The 17,827-nt window shown below is 48.8% G+C and overlaps 1 protein-coding gene across 1 annotated transcript in view; it reads left to right on the top strand.

Moving 5' to 3' along the window:
• LOC147107225 (26S proteasome non-ATPase regulatory subunit 13-like) overlaps nucleotides 1-13,922 on the top strand; it is a 48,917-nt gene extending 34,995 nt beyond the window's left edge. Inside the window, exons 10-13 of the mRNA XM_086008442.1 lie at nucleotides 2,118-2,180; nucleotides 2,588-2,668; nucleotides 8,418-8,534; nucleotides 12,534-13,922. Of these exons, the coding sequence (XP_085864568.1) occupies nucleotides 2,118-2,180; nucleotides 2,588-2,668; nucleotides 8,418-8,534; nucleotides 12,534-12,629 (357 nt within the window). The 3' untranslated portion in view covers nucleotides 12,630-13,922. The remainder of the gene's footprint in view (nucleotides 1-2,117; nucleotides 2,181-2,587; nucleotides 2,669-8,417; nucleotides 8,535-12,533) is intronic.
• Nucleotides 13,923-17,827: the final 3,905 nt, after the last annotated feature.

The following is a 17,827-nucleotide window of genomic DNA, read 5'->3' on the forward strand; positions in this document are numbered from 1 at the left end:
GGACGTGGGGGAGGGTGAGAGCGGGACGTGGGGGAGGGAGGGAGAGAGCGGGACGTGGGGGGAGGGAGAGAGCGGGACGTGGGGGGAGGGACGAGAGAGCGGGACGTGGGGGGAGGGAGAGAGCGGGACGTGGGAGGGAGAGAGCGGGACGTGGGGAGGAGAGAGAGCGGGACGTGGGGAGAGAGAGAGCGGGACGTGGGGGAGAGAGAGAGCGGGAACGTGGGGAGGAGAGAGAGGCGGGACGTGGGGAGAGAGAGAGCGGGAAGTGGGGGAGAGAGAGAGAGCGGGACGTGTGGAGGGTTGAGAGCGGGACGTGGGGGGAGGGTGAGAGCGGGACGTGGGGGGAGGGAGAGGCGGGACGTGGGGGGGAGGGAGAGAGCGGGACGTGGGGGGAGGGAGAGCGGGACGTAGGGGAGGAGGGAGAGAGAGCGGGACGTGGGGAGAGAGAGCGGACCGTGGGGAGAGAGAGGCGGGACGTGGGGAGAGGAGCGGGGAGGTGAGAGAGAAGCGGGACGTGGGGAGAGAGCGGAACGTGGGAGGAGAGAGGGAGGGACGTGGGGAGGGGAGAGCGCGGCCGGGAACGAGTGGGGAGGGAGAGCGGGCGGGTTCGTGGGGGAGGGAGGAGAGAGCGGGAGGTGGGGGTAGGAGAGAGCGGGACGTGGGGGAGGGAGGAGAGCGGGACGTGGGGAGAGGGAGAGAGAGCGGGACGTGGGGGAGGGAGAGAGAGCGGGACGTGGGGGGAGGGAGAAGAGAGCGGGACGTGGGGGGAGGGAGAGAGAGCGGGACGTGGGGGAGGGAGAGAGAGCGGGACGTGGGGGGAGGGAGAGAGAGCGGGACGTGGGGGAGGGAGGAGAGAGAGCGGGACGTGGGGGGAGGAGAGAGAGCGGGACGTGGGGGGGAGGGAGAGAGAGCGGGACGTGGGGGGAGGGAGAGAGAGCGGGACGTGGGGGAGGGAGAGAGAGCGGGACGTGGGGGAGGGAGAGAGAGCGGGACGTGGGGGGAGGAGAGAGAGCGGACGTGGGGGGAGGGAGAGAGCGGGACGTGGGGGGAGGGAGAGAGGGGACGTGGGGGAGGGAGGAGAGAGCGGGACGTGGGGGAGGGAGAGAGAGAGGACGTGGGGGAGGGAGAGAGAGCGGGACGTGGGGGGGAGGGAGAGAGAGCGGGACGTGGGGAGAGAGCGGACGTGGGGAGGAGAGAGCGGGACGTGGGGGGAGGTAGAGAGCGGGACGTGGGGGGAGGTAGAGAGCGGGACGTGGGGAGGGAGAGAGAGTCGGGACGTGGGGAGAGAGAGCGGGACGTGGGGAGAGAGAGCGGACGTGGGGAGAGAGAGCGGGACGTGGGGGGAGGGAGAGAGCGGGACGTGGGGAGAGAGAGAGCGGGACGTGGGGAGCGAGAGAGAGCGGGACGTGGGGAGAGAGAGAGCGGGACGTGGGTGCGAGAGAGAGAGCGGGACGTGGTGAGAGAGAGAGCGGGACGTGGTGAGAGAGAGCGGGACGTGGGGGAGAGAGAGCGGACGTGGGGGGAGGGAGAGCGGGACGTGGGGGGAGGAGAGCGGGACGTGGGGGGGAGGGAGAGCGGGACGTGGGGCGGAGGGGAGAGCGGGACGTGGGGGGAGGGAGAGCGGGACGTGGGGGTGGGGAGAGCGGGACGTGGGGGGAGGGAGAGCGGGACGTGGGGGGAGGAGAGCGGGACGTGGCGGGGGGGGAGAGGGAGCGGGACGTGGCGGGGGGAGCGGTGAGAGCGACGTGGCGGGGTCGGGAGGGAGAGGGACGTGGCGGGGGGGAGCGGGAGAGCGACGTGGCGGGGTCGGGAGGGAGAGGGACGTGGCGGGGGGGGAGAGAGAGGGACGTGGCGGGGGGGAGAGAGAGAGGGACGTGTGGGGGGGGAGAGAGAGCGGGACGTGTGGGGGGTGGGCCGGTGGGGGGGGGCCGGGGGTGGGGGGTGGGCCGTTGGGGGGGCGGGGGCCGTGTGGTGGGGGGCTGGTGGGGTGTGTGGGGGTTGGGCCGGTGGGGGGTGGGTGGGCGTGGGGGGGGGCCGGGGGTGGGCCGTTGTGGGGGGCGGGGGCCGTGGGGGGGGGCCGGTGGGAATCTGTCTCACTGGCCTGTGTTTAATTCCAGCCGGACCTGAGGGCCAATGAACTGCGGCTGATGCAAAAAATCCAACTCCTTTGCCTGATGGAGGTTTGTTGAATTTCCCGTCTATGTTTTGAGCAGTTTCATGTTGCCTTCTCCCTCTGCTGATTGTGTCTCGTGCTAACTCACCGCCTCAGTGACTCTCTAAACTTTCAGTCCACCAGATTTTAACTATATGTGATCAGTTGTGCTTGCAGCAGGTGGTGACTGCCACAGTCTCTGTGTGAATGAGTTGCTCCAGCTCTCTGTTCTCAATCTCTTGCATTTAATCGTGTGCACCACCTCCACACTGCCCCATCGACCCTGCCTTTTACCGCCTCACAGAATTCTTTATTTTTGTGGAGCCAATGGTCACTCCCGCGTTGCCTGTCTTGCTGTTTTGGTGTCCTGGGTTGTTAATGTTTCACAGAGTGAATAAGCAATGTTTCTAACTTCAGCAATTTCTCTTTATTTAGATGACTTTCACCCGTCCGGCAAATCACCGGCAGCTGACGTTTCAGGAGATTTCTCAGATTGCCAAGGTTCCTGTTCGTGAGGTGAGCTCCCTTCATGTGACTAAATTTGCACTCAATCAGTTTGCAGTCTGTAGAATATAGAATCTAATCCTAACCGAACTCGATAGGAAATGAGCTGTCAACAATCGCCACTGAAATCATCCTGAAAATCTATTGAGGTTTTCTGTACAATGGACTCAATTATGTATTTTCATCACCCCCCGGGTCAAATCCATTGTGACCAACCAGATTCTCTCTCTGCGTCTGTGTCTCTGTCGCTCACATAGCAACATAGGAGTAGGCCATTCGGCCCCTCGAACCTGCTCCGCCATTCAATGAGATCATGGTTGATCGTCCAAATTCAGTACCCTGTCCCTACTTTCTCCCCATACCCCTTGATCCCTTTAGCCTTAAGAAATATATCCAACTCCTTCTTGAATATATTTAATGAATTGGCCTCAACTGCCTTCTGTGGTAGAGAATTCCACAGGTTCACCACTCTCTGGGTGAAGAAATTCCTCCTCATCTCTGTCCTAAATGGCCTACCCCTTATCCTTAGACTGTGACCCCTGGTTCTGGACTCCCTGACCATCGGGAACATCCTTCCTGCATCTAGTCTGTCTAGTCCTGTTAGAATTTTATAAGTTTCAGTGAGATTCCCTCTCATTCTTCTGAACTCCAGCGAGCATAAGCCCAATCAACCCAATCTCTCCTCATACGTCATTCCTGCCATCCCAGGTATCAGCCTGGTGAATCTTCGCTGCACTCCCTCCATGGCGAGAACATCCTTCCTCAGATAAGGCGGCCAAAACTGCACACAATACTGAAGGTGTGGCCTCACCAAGGCCCTGTACAACTGCAGCAAGTCATCCTTGTTCCTGTACTCAAACCCTCTCACTACGAAGGCCAACATACTATTTGCCTTCTTAACCGCCTGCTGCACCTGCATGCTTACCTTCAGCGACTGGTGCACAAGGACACCCAGGTCTCGGTGCACAAGGACACCCAGGTCTCGTTGCACTTCCCCTTCTCCCAATCTATTGCCGTTCAGATAATAATCTGCCTTCCTGTTTTTGCCACCGAAGTGGATAACCTCACATTTATCCACATTGGGCAGATGCATGGCAGATGCAGTATAATCACCCAACCTGTCCAAATCATACTGGAGTTTCTCGGCATCCTCCTCACAGCACACATTCCCACCCAGCTTTGTGTCGCTCTGTCTCCTCGCCCCCCCCCCCCCCCCCCCCCCTCCCTGCACAGAGCGGGATTAGACGGAGTGGACTTGAACAGAGTGTTTTAATTGGAAAGAGAGGGAAGGAGTTGTTGCTTTTTGCCGACACTAAGTGTAGTGCTTTGTGTTATAGGTAGTTATTTAATTTCATTACCCATAACTTAATGTAGTCAAGAAACTACACAGCGTGTGGGAGTTTGTGGAGATCATTGTGATCCCAGACAACCACATTTGCAGTAAGTGCCTGCATCTTGAGGAACTTCAGCTCAAAGTTTTTGAGCTGGAGTCTGCGGTGCAGACATTGCGGGGCATCAGGGATGGGGAGAGTTACCTGGACACTTTGATCCAGGAGGCAGTCACACCCCTTCGGTTAGGTAGTGGTCAGGGACAGGAGGGTGTGCCTGCAACTCAGGTAAGGGAACCCCAGGTGCAGTGCTGGAGGAGCCTCAGCCTTTGCCCTTGTCCAACAGGTATGAGGTTCTTGCTGCCTGTGTGGATGAGGGAAAAGCCTGCAGGATGGATGAGCAAGCTGACCATAGCACCATGGTGCAGGAGGCCATTCAGGTGGGGGGATTGAAAGGGAATGTAGTTGTGGTAGGGGACAGTATAGTCAGAGGGATAGGTACTGTTCTCTGTAGCTGCGACCGAGAGTTTCGAAGGTTGTGTTGCTTGCCCGGTGTCAGGGTTAAAGCCATCTCGCGGCTAGAGAAGAACTTGGAGTGGGAGGGGGAGGATCCAAATTAAAAAGCAGAACCTCAAAGGTAATAATCTCTGGATTGTTACCTGAGCCACGGGCAAATTGGCATAGGGACAAACAGATTAGAGGTTTAAATGCAAAGAGTGGTGTGGGAGGAAGGGGTTTCAGTTCAAAGGGTATTGGCACCAGTACTGGGAAAAGAGGGATCTGTTCCGTTGGGACGGGTTCCACTTAAACCGGGCTGGGACCAGTGTCCTGGTGAACCGAATAACTGGGGCAGTAGACAGGGCTTTAAACTAATGAAGGGGGCGGGGGGGGGGAGGATTCAGGAAAGAGTAAATTTAAAAGCAGCGAGAGAAATGTCGAGGCTCCAGAGCAGAGCAGAGTTTGGGGTAAAAATAAGCAGAGTGGGTCAGTAAGGGAGAGAGAGAGTAACAAAGGTAATAAGGCATCAGTGACTAAGGTGACATCAGGGAAAAATAAAAATGTCTAAGCTAAAGGCACTACAGGAAACTCTTTTTTTATCTGGGACCGGCATAGTGCCGGTTGATCAAACAGTCCGGATTACAGAGAGGTATACTTCAAGGTACGAGAGCCCCGTACATGGCCACAGGTGCAGGAGCCCCGGTTACACGGCCACAGATTCAGGAGTCCCTGTTGCATGGCCACAGGTGCAGGAGCCCCGGTTACATGGCCACAGATCCAGGAGTCCCTGTTGCATGGCCACAGGTGCAGGAACACCGGTTACACGGCCACAGATCCAGGAACCCCAGTTACACGGCCACTAATATATAGGAAAACTTACCTGAAACTACTCCTGAATTTTTCCGGTTAAGAGAGAGTTTCCTGTATATCTGAATGCACGAAGCATTCGCAACAGAATAGATGAATTAATAGCGTAGATAGAAATTAACAGGTTTGATCTAATAGCCATAACAGAGACGTGGTTACAAAATGGCCATGGTTGGGAACTAAATATTCCAGGATACTTAATTTTTAGAAGAGATAGGCAAAATGGAAAAGGAGGAGGGGTAGCCCTGATAATAAAGGATGGGATAAAGACAGTGGAGAGAAAGGATCCTAGATCCGAAAATGAAGAAATAGAATCAGTTTGGGTGGAGCTAAAAAAACAGCAAGGGGCAGGAAACATTGGTGGGAGTTGTTTATAGGCCCCCAAACAGTTGTTGTAATGTAGGGCAGAGTATAAATCAGGAAATTAGAGGCACATGTAACAAGGGTAATACAGTAATTGTGGGGGACGTTAATCTACATATAGACTGGGCAAACCAAATTTGCAGTAATAGTGTGGAGGACCAATTCATGGAATGTATGCAAGATAGTTTTCTAGATCAGTATGTTGAGGAACCAACTAGGGAACAGGCTATTTTAGATCTAGTATTGTGCAATGAGACAGGGTTAATTAATAACCTTGTAGTAAAGGGACCTTTAGGGAAGAGTGACCATAATATGATAGGATTTTATATTGAGTTTGAAAGTGATTTAGTTAAATCCGAAACTAGGGTCTTAAATCTAAACAAAGCAAACTAAGTAGGTATGAGGGGCGAGTTGGCTAAGGTAGCTTGGGAAACTACATTAAAAGGTATGACAGTAGACAAGCAATGGCTAGCATTTAAAGAATTCATACATAATTTTCAACAATTATACGTCCTTTAAGGCACAAAAACCCCACATGAAAAGTGGTCCAACTGTGGCTAACAAGAGAAGTTAAAGATGGTATTGGATCAAAGGAAGAGGCTTATAATGTTGCCAAAAAGAGTAAGCCTGAGGATTGGAAGGATTTTAGAATTCAGCAAAAGAGGACCAAGAAATTGATAAAGAAAGGGAAAATAGAATGAGAGTAAACTAGTGAGACATAAAAACATGCTGTAAAAGCTTCTGTAGGTATGTAAAAAGGAAAAGATTAGCGAAAGTAAATGTGGGTCCCTTACAGGCTGAGACAGGAGAAATTATAATGGGGAATATGGAAATGGCAGAGAAATTAAACAAATACTTTGTCTCTCTCTTCACGGAAGAAGACTCAAAAAAACTTTCCGGAAATAGTGGAGAACCAAGGGTCGAGCAAGAATGAGGAACTGAAAGAAATTAGCATTAGTAAAAAATAGTACTGGAGAAATTAATGGGACTGAAAGCCAATGAATCCCCTGGACCTGATGGGCTACATCCTCGGGTTTTGAAAGAAGTGGCTGTAGAGATAGTGGATGTATTGGTTGTCGTTTTCCAAAATTCCATAGATTCGAGAACGGTTCCCGTGGATTGGAAGGTAGCAAATGTAACCCCACTATTTAAGAAAGGAGGGAGAGAGAAAACGGGGAACTACAGACCAGTTAGACTGACATCAGTAGTAGGGAAAATGCTAGAATCTATTATTAAGGATGTGGTAACAGGGCACTTAGAAAATAATAGGATTGGGCAAAGTCAACACGGATTTATGAAAGGGAAATCGTGTTTGATGAATCAGTGAAGAGTTTTTTGAGGTTGTAACTAGCAGAATAGATGAGGGGGAACCAGTGGATGTGGTGTATTTGGATTTTCAGAAGGCATTCGATAAGGTGCCACACAGGAGGTTATTAAACAAAACTAGGGCTCATGAGATTGGGGGTAATATACTAGCATGGATTGAGGATTGGTTAACGGACAGAAAACAGAGAGTAGGAATAAACGGGTCATCTTTGGGTTGGCAGGCTGTAACTAGTGGGGTACCGCAAGGATCAGTGCTTGGGCCTCAGCTATTCACAATCTACATCAATGATTTGGATGAGGGGACCAAATGTAATATATCCCAGTTTGCTGATGATACAAAGCTGGGTGGGAATGTAAATTGTGAGGAGGATGCAAGGAGGCTTCAAGGGGATATAGACAGGCTAAGTGAGTGGGCAAGAACATGGCAAATGGAATATAATGTGGAGAAATGTGAAGTTATCCACTTTGGTAGGAAAAATAGAAAAGCAGAGTATTTTTTAAATGGAGAGAGATTGGGAAATGTTGGTGTTCAGAGGGACCTGGGTGTCCTTGTACACGAATCACTGAAAGTTAACATGCAGGTACAGCAAGCAATTAGGAAAGCAAATGGTATGTTGGCCTTTATTACAGGAGGATTTGAGTATCAGAGTAAAGATGTTTTACTGCAATTATATAGGGCCCTGGTGAGACCACACCTGGAGTATTGTGTACAGTTTTGGTCTCCTTATCTAATGAAGGATATACTTGCCATAGAGGGAGTGCAACGAAGGTTCACCAGACTGGTTCCTGGGATGGAGGGCTTGTCCTATGAGGACAGATTGAGTAGACTAGACCTATATTCTCTAGAGTTTAGAAGAATGAGAGGTGATCTCATTGAAACATACACAATTCTTACAGGGCTTAACAGGGTAGATGCAGGGAGGATGTTTCCCCTGGCTGGGGAGTCTAGAACCAGGGGTCACAGTCTCTGAATAAGGGGTCGGCCATTTAGGACTGAGATGGGGAGAGATTTCTTCACTGAGGGCGGTGAATCTTTGGAATTCTCTACCCCAGAGGGCTGTGGAGGCTCAGTCGTTGAGTATATTCAAGACAGAGATCGATAGATTTTTGAATATTAAGGGAATCAAGGGATATGGGGATAGTGCAGGAAAGTGGAGTTGAGGTAGAAGATCAGCCATGATCTTATTGAATGGCGGAGCAGGCTCGAGGGGCCGACTCCTGCTCCTATTTCTTATGTTCTGTTTCTGTCTTTGTCTTTCAACACTGACACCGCCATGGTCGGTGATCGCAATTGTGTACGAGTGGCTTGGTGACGAGTGCACGGAGTGGCCTCTGCTTATGTTTGTTGTGTACACTGTGACAGTTGTTGTTGCTCTCAGGTGGAACTGCTGGTGATGAAGGCGCTCTCTGTGGGGCTGGTGAAGGGCAGCATCGACGAGGTGGATGAGCGAGTTCACATGACGTGGGTTCAGCCCCGAGTGTTGGATCTTGCGCAGGTAAACACTGGGAAAATCTCCAAGGTTGTTGGGGAGTATTTCAGTAATCAGTACGTGTGGAATCAGCGCGTGACGGCACTTTCCAGTCATGTTGATTCCTTGAAACAAGTAATTTGGTTTGAAGTTCACTTTATGTGAGAGAGAGCTGGGAGATTTTGCATTGTTTTTTGCGATGCTGATCTCTTGATCTGAACCTATTCCTGAGTGTTTGTCCTTGCAAACTACCACCCCATCTCCAACCTCCCTCTCCTCTCAAGTTCAATTCAATTCAATTCAAATCGCTTTATTGGCATGACAAGGTACATCTTCTGTTGCCAAAGCATCGAAAAACATTCAACGTGTTGTCGCCTCCCAAATCCGTGCCCACCTTTCCCGCAATTCCCTGTTTGAATCCCTCCAATCAGGTTTCCGCCCCTGCCACAGTACCGAAACGGCTCTCATCAAAGTCACAAATGACATCCTTTGTGACTGTGACAAAGGTAAACTATCCCTCCTTGTCTTTCTCGACCTGTCTGCAGCCTTTGACACGGTTGACCACTCCATCCTCCTCCAACGCCTCTCCACTGTCATCCAGCTGGGTGGGACTGCACTCGCCTGGTTCCATTCTTATCTATCTAATCGTAACCAGAGAATCACCTGCAGCGGCTTCTCTTCCCGCTCCCGCATCGTTACCTCTGGTGTCCCCCAGGGATCTATCCTTGGCCCCTCCTATTTCTCATCTACATGCTGCCCCTTGGTGACATCATCCGAAAACACAGCGTCAGTTTCCACATGTACGCTGACGACACCCAGCTCCAATTCGCCACCACTTCTCTCGACCCCTCCGCGGTCTCTAAATTGTCAGACTGCTTGTCCGACATCCAGTTCTGGATGAGCAGAAATTTTCTCCAATTAAATATTGGGAAGACCGAAGCCATTGTTTTCGGTCCCCGCCACAAACTCCGTTCCTGAGCCACTGACTCCATCCCTCTCCCTAACATCTGTCTGAGGCTGAACCACACTGTTCGCAACCTTGGTGTCAGATTTGACCCTGAAATGAGCTTCCGACCACATATCTGCAGCATAACAAAGACTGCCTACTTCCACCTCCGTAACATTGCCCGTCTCCGCCCCGCCTCAGCTCATCCACTGCTGAAACCTTCATCCATGTCTTTGTTACCTCTAGACTTGACTATTCCAACGCACTCCTGGCTGGCCTCCCACATTCTACCCTACATAAACTTGAGGTCATCCAAAACTCGGTTGCCCGTGTCCAAACTCGCACCAAGTCCTGTTCGCCCATCACCCCTGTGCTCGCGGACCTACATTGGCTCCCGGTTAAGCAACACCTCGATTTTAAAATTCTCATCCTTGTTTTCAAATCCCTCCATGGCCTCGCCCCCTCCCTATCTCTGTAACCTCCTCCAGCCCCACAACCCCTTGAGATATCAGCGCTCCTCTGATTCTGCCCCCTTGAGCATCCCTGATTATAATCACTCCACCATTGGTGGCCGTGCCTTCAGATGCCTGGGCCCTAAAACTCTGGTATTCTCTCCCTAAACCTCTCCGTCTCTCTCCTCCTTTAAGACATAAGAACATAAGATAAGAAATAGGAGCAGGAGTCGGCCATTTGGCCCCTCGAGCCTGTTCCACCATTCAATGAGATCATGGCTGATCTTCTGCTTCAACTCCATTCACCGGCCCTATCGCCCTATCCCTTGATGCCCTTACTAGTCAGAAATCTATCGACTTCTGCTTTGAATATACCCAATGACTGAGCTTCCACAGCCCTCTGGGGTAGAGAATTCCAAAGATTCACCACCCTCTGTGTGAAGAAATTTCTTCTCGGTCCCGAATGGCCTACCCTTTATCCTGAGGCTGTGGCCCCTGGTCCTAGACTCCCCAGCCAAGGGAAACATTCTCCCAGCATCCACCCTATCAAGCCCTGTAATAATTTTGTATGCTTCAATGAGATCCCCTCATTCTTCTGAATTCAAGAGAATACAGGCCTAGTTTACTCAATCTCTTCTCATACGACAGTCCCGCCATCCCAGGAATCAATCTCGTGAACCTTCGTTGCACTCCCTCTATGGCAAGTATATCCTTCCTTAGGTAAGGAGACCAAAATTGTACACAGTACTCCAGGTGTGGTCTCACCAAGGCCCTATATAATTGGAGTAAGACTTCTTTACTCCTGTACTCAAATCCTCTTGTAATGAAGGCCAGCATACCATTTGCCTTCCTAATGGCTTGCTGCACCTGCACATTCACTTTGTGACTCATGTACAAGGACACCCAGGTCCCTTTGAGCATCTGCATTCCCCAATCTTTCACCATTTAGGAAATACTCTGCCTTTGTTTTTTTTTCCCAAAGTGGATAACTTCACATTTATCCACATTATATTCCATCTGCCATGTTCTCGCCCACTCACTGAGCCTGTCGAGATCCCCTTGAAGCCCCTTCACATCCTCTTCACAACTGACACTGCCACCTAGCTGTGTATCATCAGCAAATTTGGAAATGTTACATTTAGTCCCCTCATCCAAATCATTGATAGAGATTTGGCTCAAAATTTTCAAATCAGTAATTGAACCAATTGCACTCTATGGCAGTGAGGTGTGGGGACCGCTAACACAACAAGAATTTACAAAATGGGACAAACACCCAATTGAGATCCTACATGCAGAATTCTGTAAAAGTATCCTCCGGACTCGAAGGAAAACCGTAAACAATGCATGCAGGGCAGAACTAGGCCAATATCCATTAATAATCACTATCCAAAAAAGAGCCACCAAATTTTGGAAACACCTAGAAATGAGCAACCCCCAATGCTACCATTACGAAGCCCTGAAATGCCAAGAGAGGACCATAAAGAAGAATACCCTCAGTCAACTAGTCCTGGGACTCAGTGAAGTAACTACTAACAATAACCAGCCCCAGGACAGTGACAGCGTAACACAAAGAATTCGACCCAACACAATCGTCACTAAGCAAAAGGAAAAATATCTGTCATATTGGGCAGAAACAACAAAAACCCAAAGCAAACTCAATTGCTACTTGGCCCTAAACAGACAATACAACATGGCTGATTACCTGACCATGGTAAAGGATAGCAAACTGAGAAAAACCTTGACAATGTACAGACTTAGTGAACATAGCCTGGCGATCGAAAAAGGTAGACACAGGCAGACCCGGCTACCAAGAGAGGACAGGATATGCACTCACTGCAGTCAGGGAGTGGTGGAGACAGAGATGCACTTCCTCACAGCTTGTAGAAAATATCAGGGCATAAGGGAGAATTTCTACCCAAAATTCACAAAAATATGCCCGGAATTCAGAAATTTGAATGACGACCAAAAACTCCCATACCTACTAGGGGAAGAGAGAAATTGTGTAACATTAGCGGCACACTATGTTACAGCTTGCCATAAACAGAGGGACAACCACTAAATATAAGAAAAGAGTATATGTAAATTATATGAATGTATATTTATACACAGGGATATATCTGTTTATACACTGTATGGATAGATCTGTATTTTTGTGTACAAACATGAATGTTGTTCGAAGCTTTGGCAACATAAGATGTAACTTGTCATGCCAATAAAGCGATTTGAATTGAATTGAATTGAATTGATTGTGAATAGCTGGGGCCCAAGCACCGATCCTTGCAGTACCCCACTAGTCACCGCCTGCCATCCTGAGAAAGACCCGTTTATCCCTATTCTTTGTTTTCTGTCTGTTCACCAATTCTCAGTCCATGCTAGTATATTACCCCCAAGTCGCTCCTTCAAACCTACCTCTTTGACCAAGCTTTTGGTCACCGGCCCTAATTTCTCTTTGTGGCTCGGTGTCAAATTTTTTGTCTCTTAATACTCCTGTGCAGCACCTTGGGACGTTTTACTACATTAAAGGCGCTATATAAATACAAGTTGTTGTTGTTTGCGCCGTCGGTTGGTGCAGTGATTGGGGGTCGATACGAGCCCCATGCATTAACCGCTGCCTCTCTGGTGTTGCAGATTAAAGGGATGAAGGAGAGATTGGATTACTGGTGTGATGATGTGAAGAATGTGGCGCTACTTGTGGAACACCAGGCACACGACATCTTAACCTAACCACTGCCTTCGCTGGCCGACACAACCACTGGCTCTTTTTAAAATTAGTGATACCAATTTCAGTAAATCATTGTCAGAAATGAGCTGTATTTTAAGGACTTGGGGCAGGGGGAGTGCATTCACCTATTTCTGTACTTTCATATCACAAACAGTACTAGCTTTGAATATTTGACATTCTCAGGATTTATATCCCTTTACACAGACTAACAAGGAATGTGGTCCTGGAGCCACCCTTTTGCTCATGTACCACTCTGTGTCCTCTCACCTCGAGCGCTGCTCATTAATTACAGCCCGTTAACCCGGCCCAGACTCCTCTGTACGGTGCGGGAGATGCTGTCTCGCTGAGGGGATGTGTAGAGTGAGATCACCAGCATTTGCAGAGGTTACATTTATATCTGATCGATAAACTCATCAGTTGTGAATGACGTTCCTGTGGTTAGTGAGTTCCTGGAGAGGTGTGATGACAGTTTAGTTACATGCGATCGCATTCGTGAACGAGGGTTGCTCTTGTTTTCCACTGTCTTTCTCTGCGGTTGTTGGCTATCCCGATCCTTCGGGTATAGAGCCTGGCTCGGCCCTGTCCCCCCTCACTGTGCCCTGCCCTTCTACTGGCGCTGTCTGTATACCCATACAATCAGCTAATGCAGTGTAGTGGTTATGTTACTGGACCAGTAATCCCGAGCTCTGATCTAATAATCTGCCAGATCGTGAGTTCAAATCCCACCAGGGCAGTTTGAGAATTTGAATTCAGTAAAAGTGACCATGAGGCTGTCGGATTGTTGGACAAACCCATCTGGTTCACTAATGTCCTTTAGGGATGGAAATCTGCCGTCCTTGCCTGGACTATATGTGACTCCAGTCCCACACCCACGTGGTTGACTCTTAACTTCCCTCTGGAGTGGCCGAGCGAGACACTCAGTTTGTATCCGACCCGCCCCCAGCGCTTCAAGAAGAAGGCCCACCACCGTCTTCTCAGGGCAACCGGGGATGACAATAAATGCCGGCTTTGCCAGCGGCGCCCATAACCCGAGAATGAATAAAAATAACTCGGTACTGTCCTGTGATCTGCAGGAAGCAGAGAGTTTATCTGAGTCTCATGTGCTGCCCCATCAAGTGGAGCAGCCACGAAGGTCCGGGGTCAATCTGCAGCTCGAGGCGATGGCTGTGTTCCTGCCTGTCTCTTTTTTAAAGCTTTGTTTTTAAGATTGGTGAAGTTATTGCTGAAATCATGGAACATGACTTGATCCATTTTACAGGAATATTTTAGACAGAATAAAAGTGTGTTTAAAAATCTCCACTCGTTTATTATTGAAAGAAAATACTTGTAATAAAGTGTTAAATTCTTGATTTAAGCCACCTTTATTTGGACACTGAGGAGCGGAATAACTGGAATGAATTTTGCTGACACTCCTGATTCCAGGTTCTGTTCCTGAACAAACCGCAATCTGTCCCCCCCATACTCTCGGCTCGGTGACATTTTGTCCCGCCGAGGGTTCTGATATTCTGCTCCATTCCCCCTGGGGTCAATCACATCTTTCCACTGTTTCCAGTCGGAAACCAAAATAGTGCAAATTCCAACGATCATGGGTCAGTCAGTGGATTAATGTCGCAAACCGCACTCGCTCTGCTTTGAAAATGGAGGCTCAGGTGTTCCATCTGTGTGATGGGAATTCCTGGCGCTGTTTCCCAATAGGATGCCCCCTGTGGATTTCATCTCCTGGATCCTGGGACAGTTTGAAAGGAGATAAATGACATTCACTGTTGCACAAGTGTTCTGGACCCTGACTTGTGATTTCACAACATCTCCATGTCATGCACAGCCGACACTTCCACCTGTTGCTGCCGGCTACAAGATTCTTATTAGGAGCAGGGTGAGGTGGATTTTAGAATTCACGGTTAGAAACTAGTGATCGGCTTGATGTTTTACTCTTTGGAAGTCTCTGCCCCAGAGGGCTGTGAATGCTGAGTCTTTGAGTATATTCAAGGCTGAGAGAGATTTTTGGACTTATGGGGAATCTAGGGATATGGAGATAGGGCGGGAAAGTGGAGTTGAGGTCGATGATCAGCCATGATCTTATTGAATGGCGGAGCAGGCTCGAGGGGCCGTGTGGCGGAGCAGGCTCGAGGGGCCGTGTGGCCCACTCCTATTTCTTATGTTCTTGTGTCTGTTCATGCACCCCCTTTAGTTTATATTGTCTCTCCTGGTTCTTCCTACCAAAATGTATCACTTCGCACTTCTGCATTAAATTTCATTTGCCACGTGTCCGCCCATTCCACCAGCCTGTCTATGTCTTCCTGAAGTCTATCACTCTCCTCCTCACTGTTCACTATACTTCCAAGTTTTGTGTCATCTGCAAATTTTGAAATTGTGCCCTGAACACCCAAGTCCAAGTCATTAATATATATATCAAGGAAAGCAGTGATCCTAGAACCGACCCCTGGGGAACACCACTGTGTACCTTCCTCCAATCTGAAAGACAACCGTTCACTACTACTCTGTTTCCTGTCACTTAGCCAATTTTATATCCATGCTGCCACTGTCCCTTTTCTATGGGCTTCAACTTTGTTGGCAAGCCTATTATGTGGCATTTTATCAAATGTCTTTTGGAAATCCATGTACACCACGTCAACCACATTACCCTCATCAACCCTCTGTTACCTCATCAAAAAACTCTATCAAGTTAGTTAAACATAATCTGCCTTTAACAAATCTGTGCTGGCGTTCCTTAATTAATCTATACTTGTCCAAGTGACTTAATTTTGTCCCTGATTATCGTTTCTAAAAGTTTCCCCACTACCGAGGTTAAACTGATTGGCCTGTAGTTGCTGGGTTTATCTTTACACCCTTTTTTGAACAAGTGTGTAACATTTGCAATTCTCCAGTCCTCTGGCACCACCCCCGTATCTAAGGGGGATTGGAAGATTATGGCCAGTACCTCTGCGATTTCCTCATTAACTTCCCTCAGCATCCTAGGATGCATCCCATCTGGTCCTGGTGACTTATCAACTTTAAGTACAGCCAGCCTTTCTAGTACCTCCTCTTTATCAATTTTTATCTCATCCAGTATCTCCTCTACCTCCTCTTTCACTGACTGGCAGCATCTTCTTCCTTGGTGAAGACAGATGCAAAGCTCTCATTTAGTACCTCAGCCATGTCATCTGTCTCCATGTGTAGGTCTCCTTTTAGGTCCCTAATTGGCCCCAGCCCTCCTCTTACTACCCGTTTACTATTTATATGCCTACCTTTACCCCATTCCCACTAGGGGGAAAGGTAGGGCAACTAAAGTCAGAGCTCCCTGGATGACAAAAGAGACAAGAGAGTAAGATGAAGCAGAAAAAGAGCGAGTATGACAGATGTCAGGTCGAGAATATAAGTGAGAACCAGGCTGAATATAGAAAGTTCAGAGGGGAAGTGAAAAAGAAAATAAGAGGGTCAAAGAGAGAGTTTGAGAATAGATTGGCAGCAAACTGTAACCAAATAGATTCTGTCCTTGACCCCTCCAGGACATCTCTCTCCAGCACTGTAACATTCTCCTTAACCAATACTGCCACCCCACCTCCTTTCTTTCCTTCCCTATCTTTCCTGAACATCTCGTATCCAGGAATATTTAAAACCCAATCCTGCCCTTTTTTGAGCCAGACCTCCGTTATCGCCATGACATCATATTCCCATGTGGCTATTTGTGCCTGCAGCTCACCAACCTTGTTTACCGCACTTCGTGCGTTTACACACACGCCCTGTAAACCTATCTTAGACCTTCTTGTATTCTCTCTTAGTCTGACCCCACCTAATACCGCACTATTTCTTACTCTGGTGCTATCTGTCTCTCCCAATCCTTTCTGCACTTTGTTTCTCCTTTCCAATGCTACATCCTGGTGCCCATCCCCCTGCCAACTTAGTTTAAATGACTCCACCAGTCTCTGGAAGCTGAATAAAATCCACCTGTTCACAATCGCAGCAGCTGCTGCTGTTAATCATTCAGAACATGAGACGGAAAATAGAACAACTGCAGCGTGTCACGTTCCGCTGCACCATTGACATCAGCGCTATTTATTGCTCAATGTGTTTTATCTGTTCTGACCTCTCTCTGATCTTCTGTTTCTGTGTGTGTGTGTGTGTGTGTGTGTTAGTTATTTTAATGTCTGTATATGGTCTTTGTGGAAAGCATGGCGAGTTCTCCCAGCTAGAAATCTCCCTGGGACCGGGCGTACTTTGTTACACTACAGGGTGAAGCATTCAGAGATTTAACTAAATATCCTGTGCTTGTTGTGTTTTGGGATTTTTGGTAAGCATTTGATAAGGTGCCCTATAGGGGCTTGTTGATAAAGTTAAAGCTCTCGGTATTAAAGGAAGTGTGGCAGAATGGATAGGGATTTGATTAAAGGGCCCAAAACAGCGAGTGGGTGTTACTCGGACTGGACAGTGATGTCTCCCCAGGGTCAGTGTGAGATCTGCTCTCAATATAGAGAAATGATCTGGACTTGGGTTCAGGGCCACAGGGGCAGAGGTTGCAGACAGGGAATGTGGTTAACTGAAAAGGATGGCAACTGAACTCACGAGGCCATTGGCAGGTTCGTAGAGCGGGCCGAGAGAGTTCAGATCAAATTGAATGCAGATAAATGTGCGGTGATATATTTGGGAGGAAGAAGGAGAGGAAATCTACATCAAATGGTAAAACGTTAAAAGGAGGGATGAGCACCGAGACTTAGGGGTTCAAATGCACCAATCTTTAAAATAGGACAAGTCGATAAATCTGTAAAAAAACACCTAGGAGCAGAATACAGAGGGAATATTAAACCATTGGTTAGGCTGCAGGAAGAATATTGTGTCCAGTTTAGTGTCTTTTATCTGAGGAAGGATGTCGAGGCCATGGAGAGAGATTCACTCAGGATCCTAGGGATGAGAGGCTTTAGTTACAAGAGACTGGAAAAACTGAGGCTTTGTTTGTTGAAACAGAGATCAAGAGATCTGATCGAGGAGTTCAAAATTATGTAGAATTTTAATGAAGTAAATCGGGGAAAAACGCTTTCCACTGGACAGTCAAACTAAAGGCCTTAAATTTAAGATCAACAAAATAAGAGGGTGAGATTAGGAGAAATGTTTTTTACTCAGAGGGTCCTCGGGACTGTGGGGCAGCAGATTGCAGAACAGCTGTTACAAGAAGTGGATAAATCTTTGAAAAAGAAACATTTAAAAA

Source organism: Somniosus microcephalus, chromosome 15, assembly GCF_052327205.1.
Source record: "Somniosus microcephalus isolate GS21.2 chromosome 15, FLI_Smic_1.0, whole genome shotgun sequence".
Classification (NCBI taxonomy): Eukaryota; Metazoa; Chordata; class Chondrichthyes; order Squaliformes; family Somniosidae; genus Somniosus; species Somniosus microcephalus.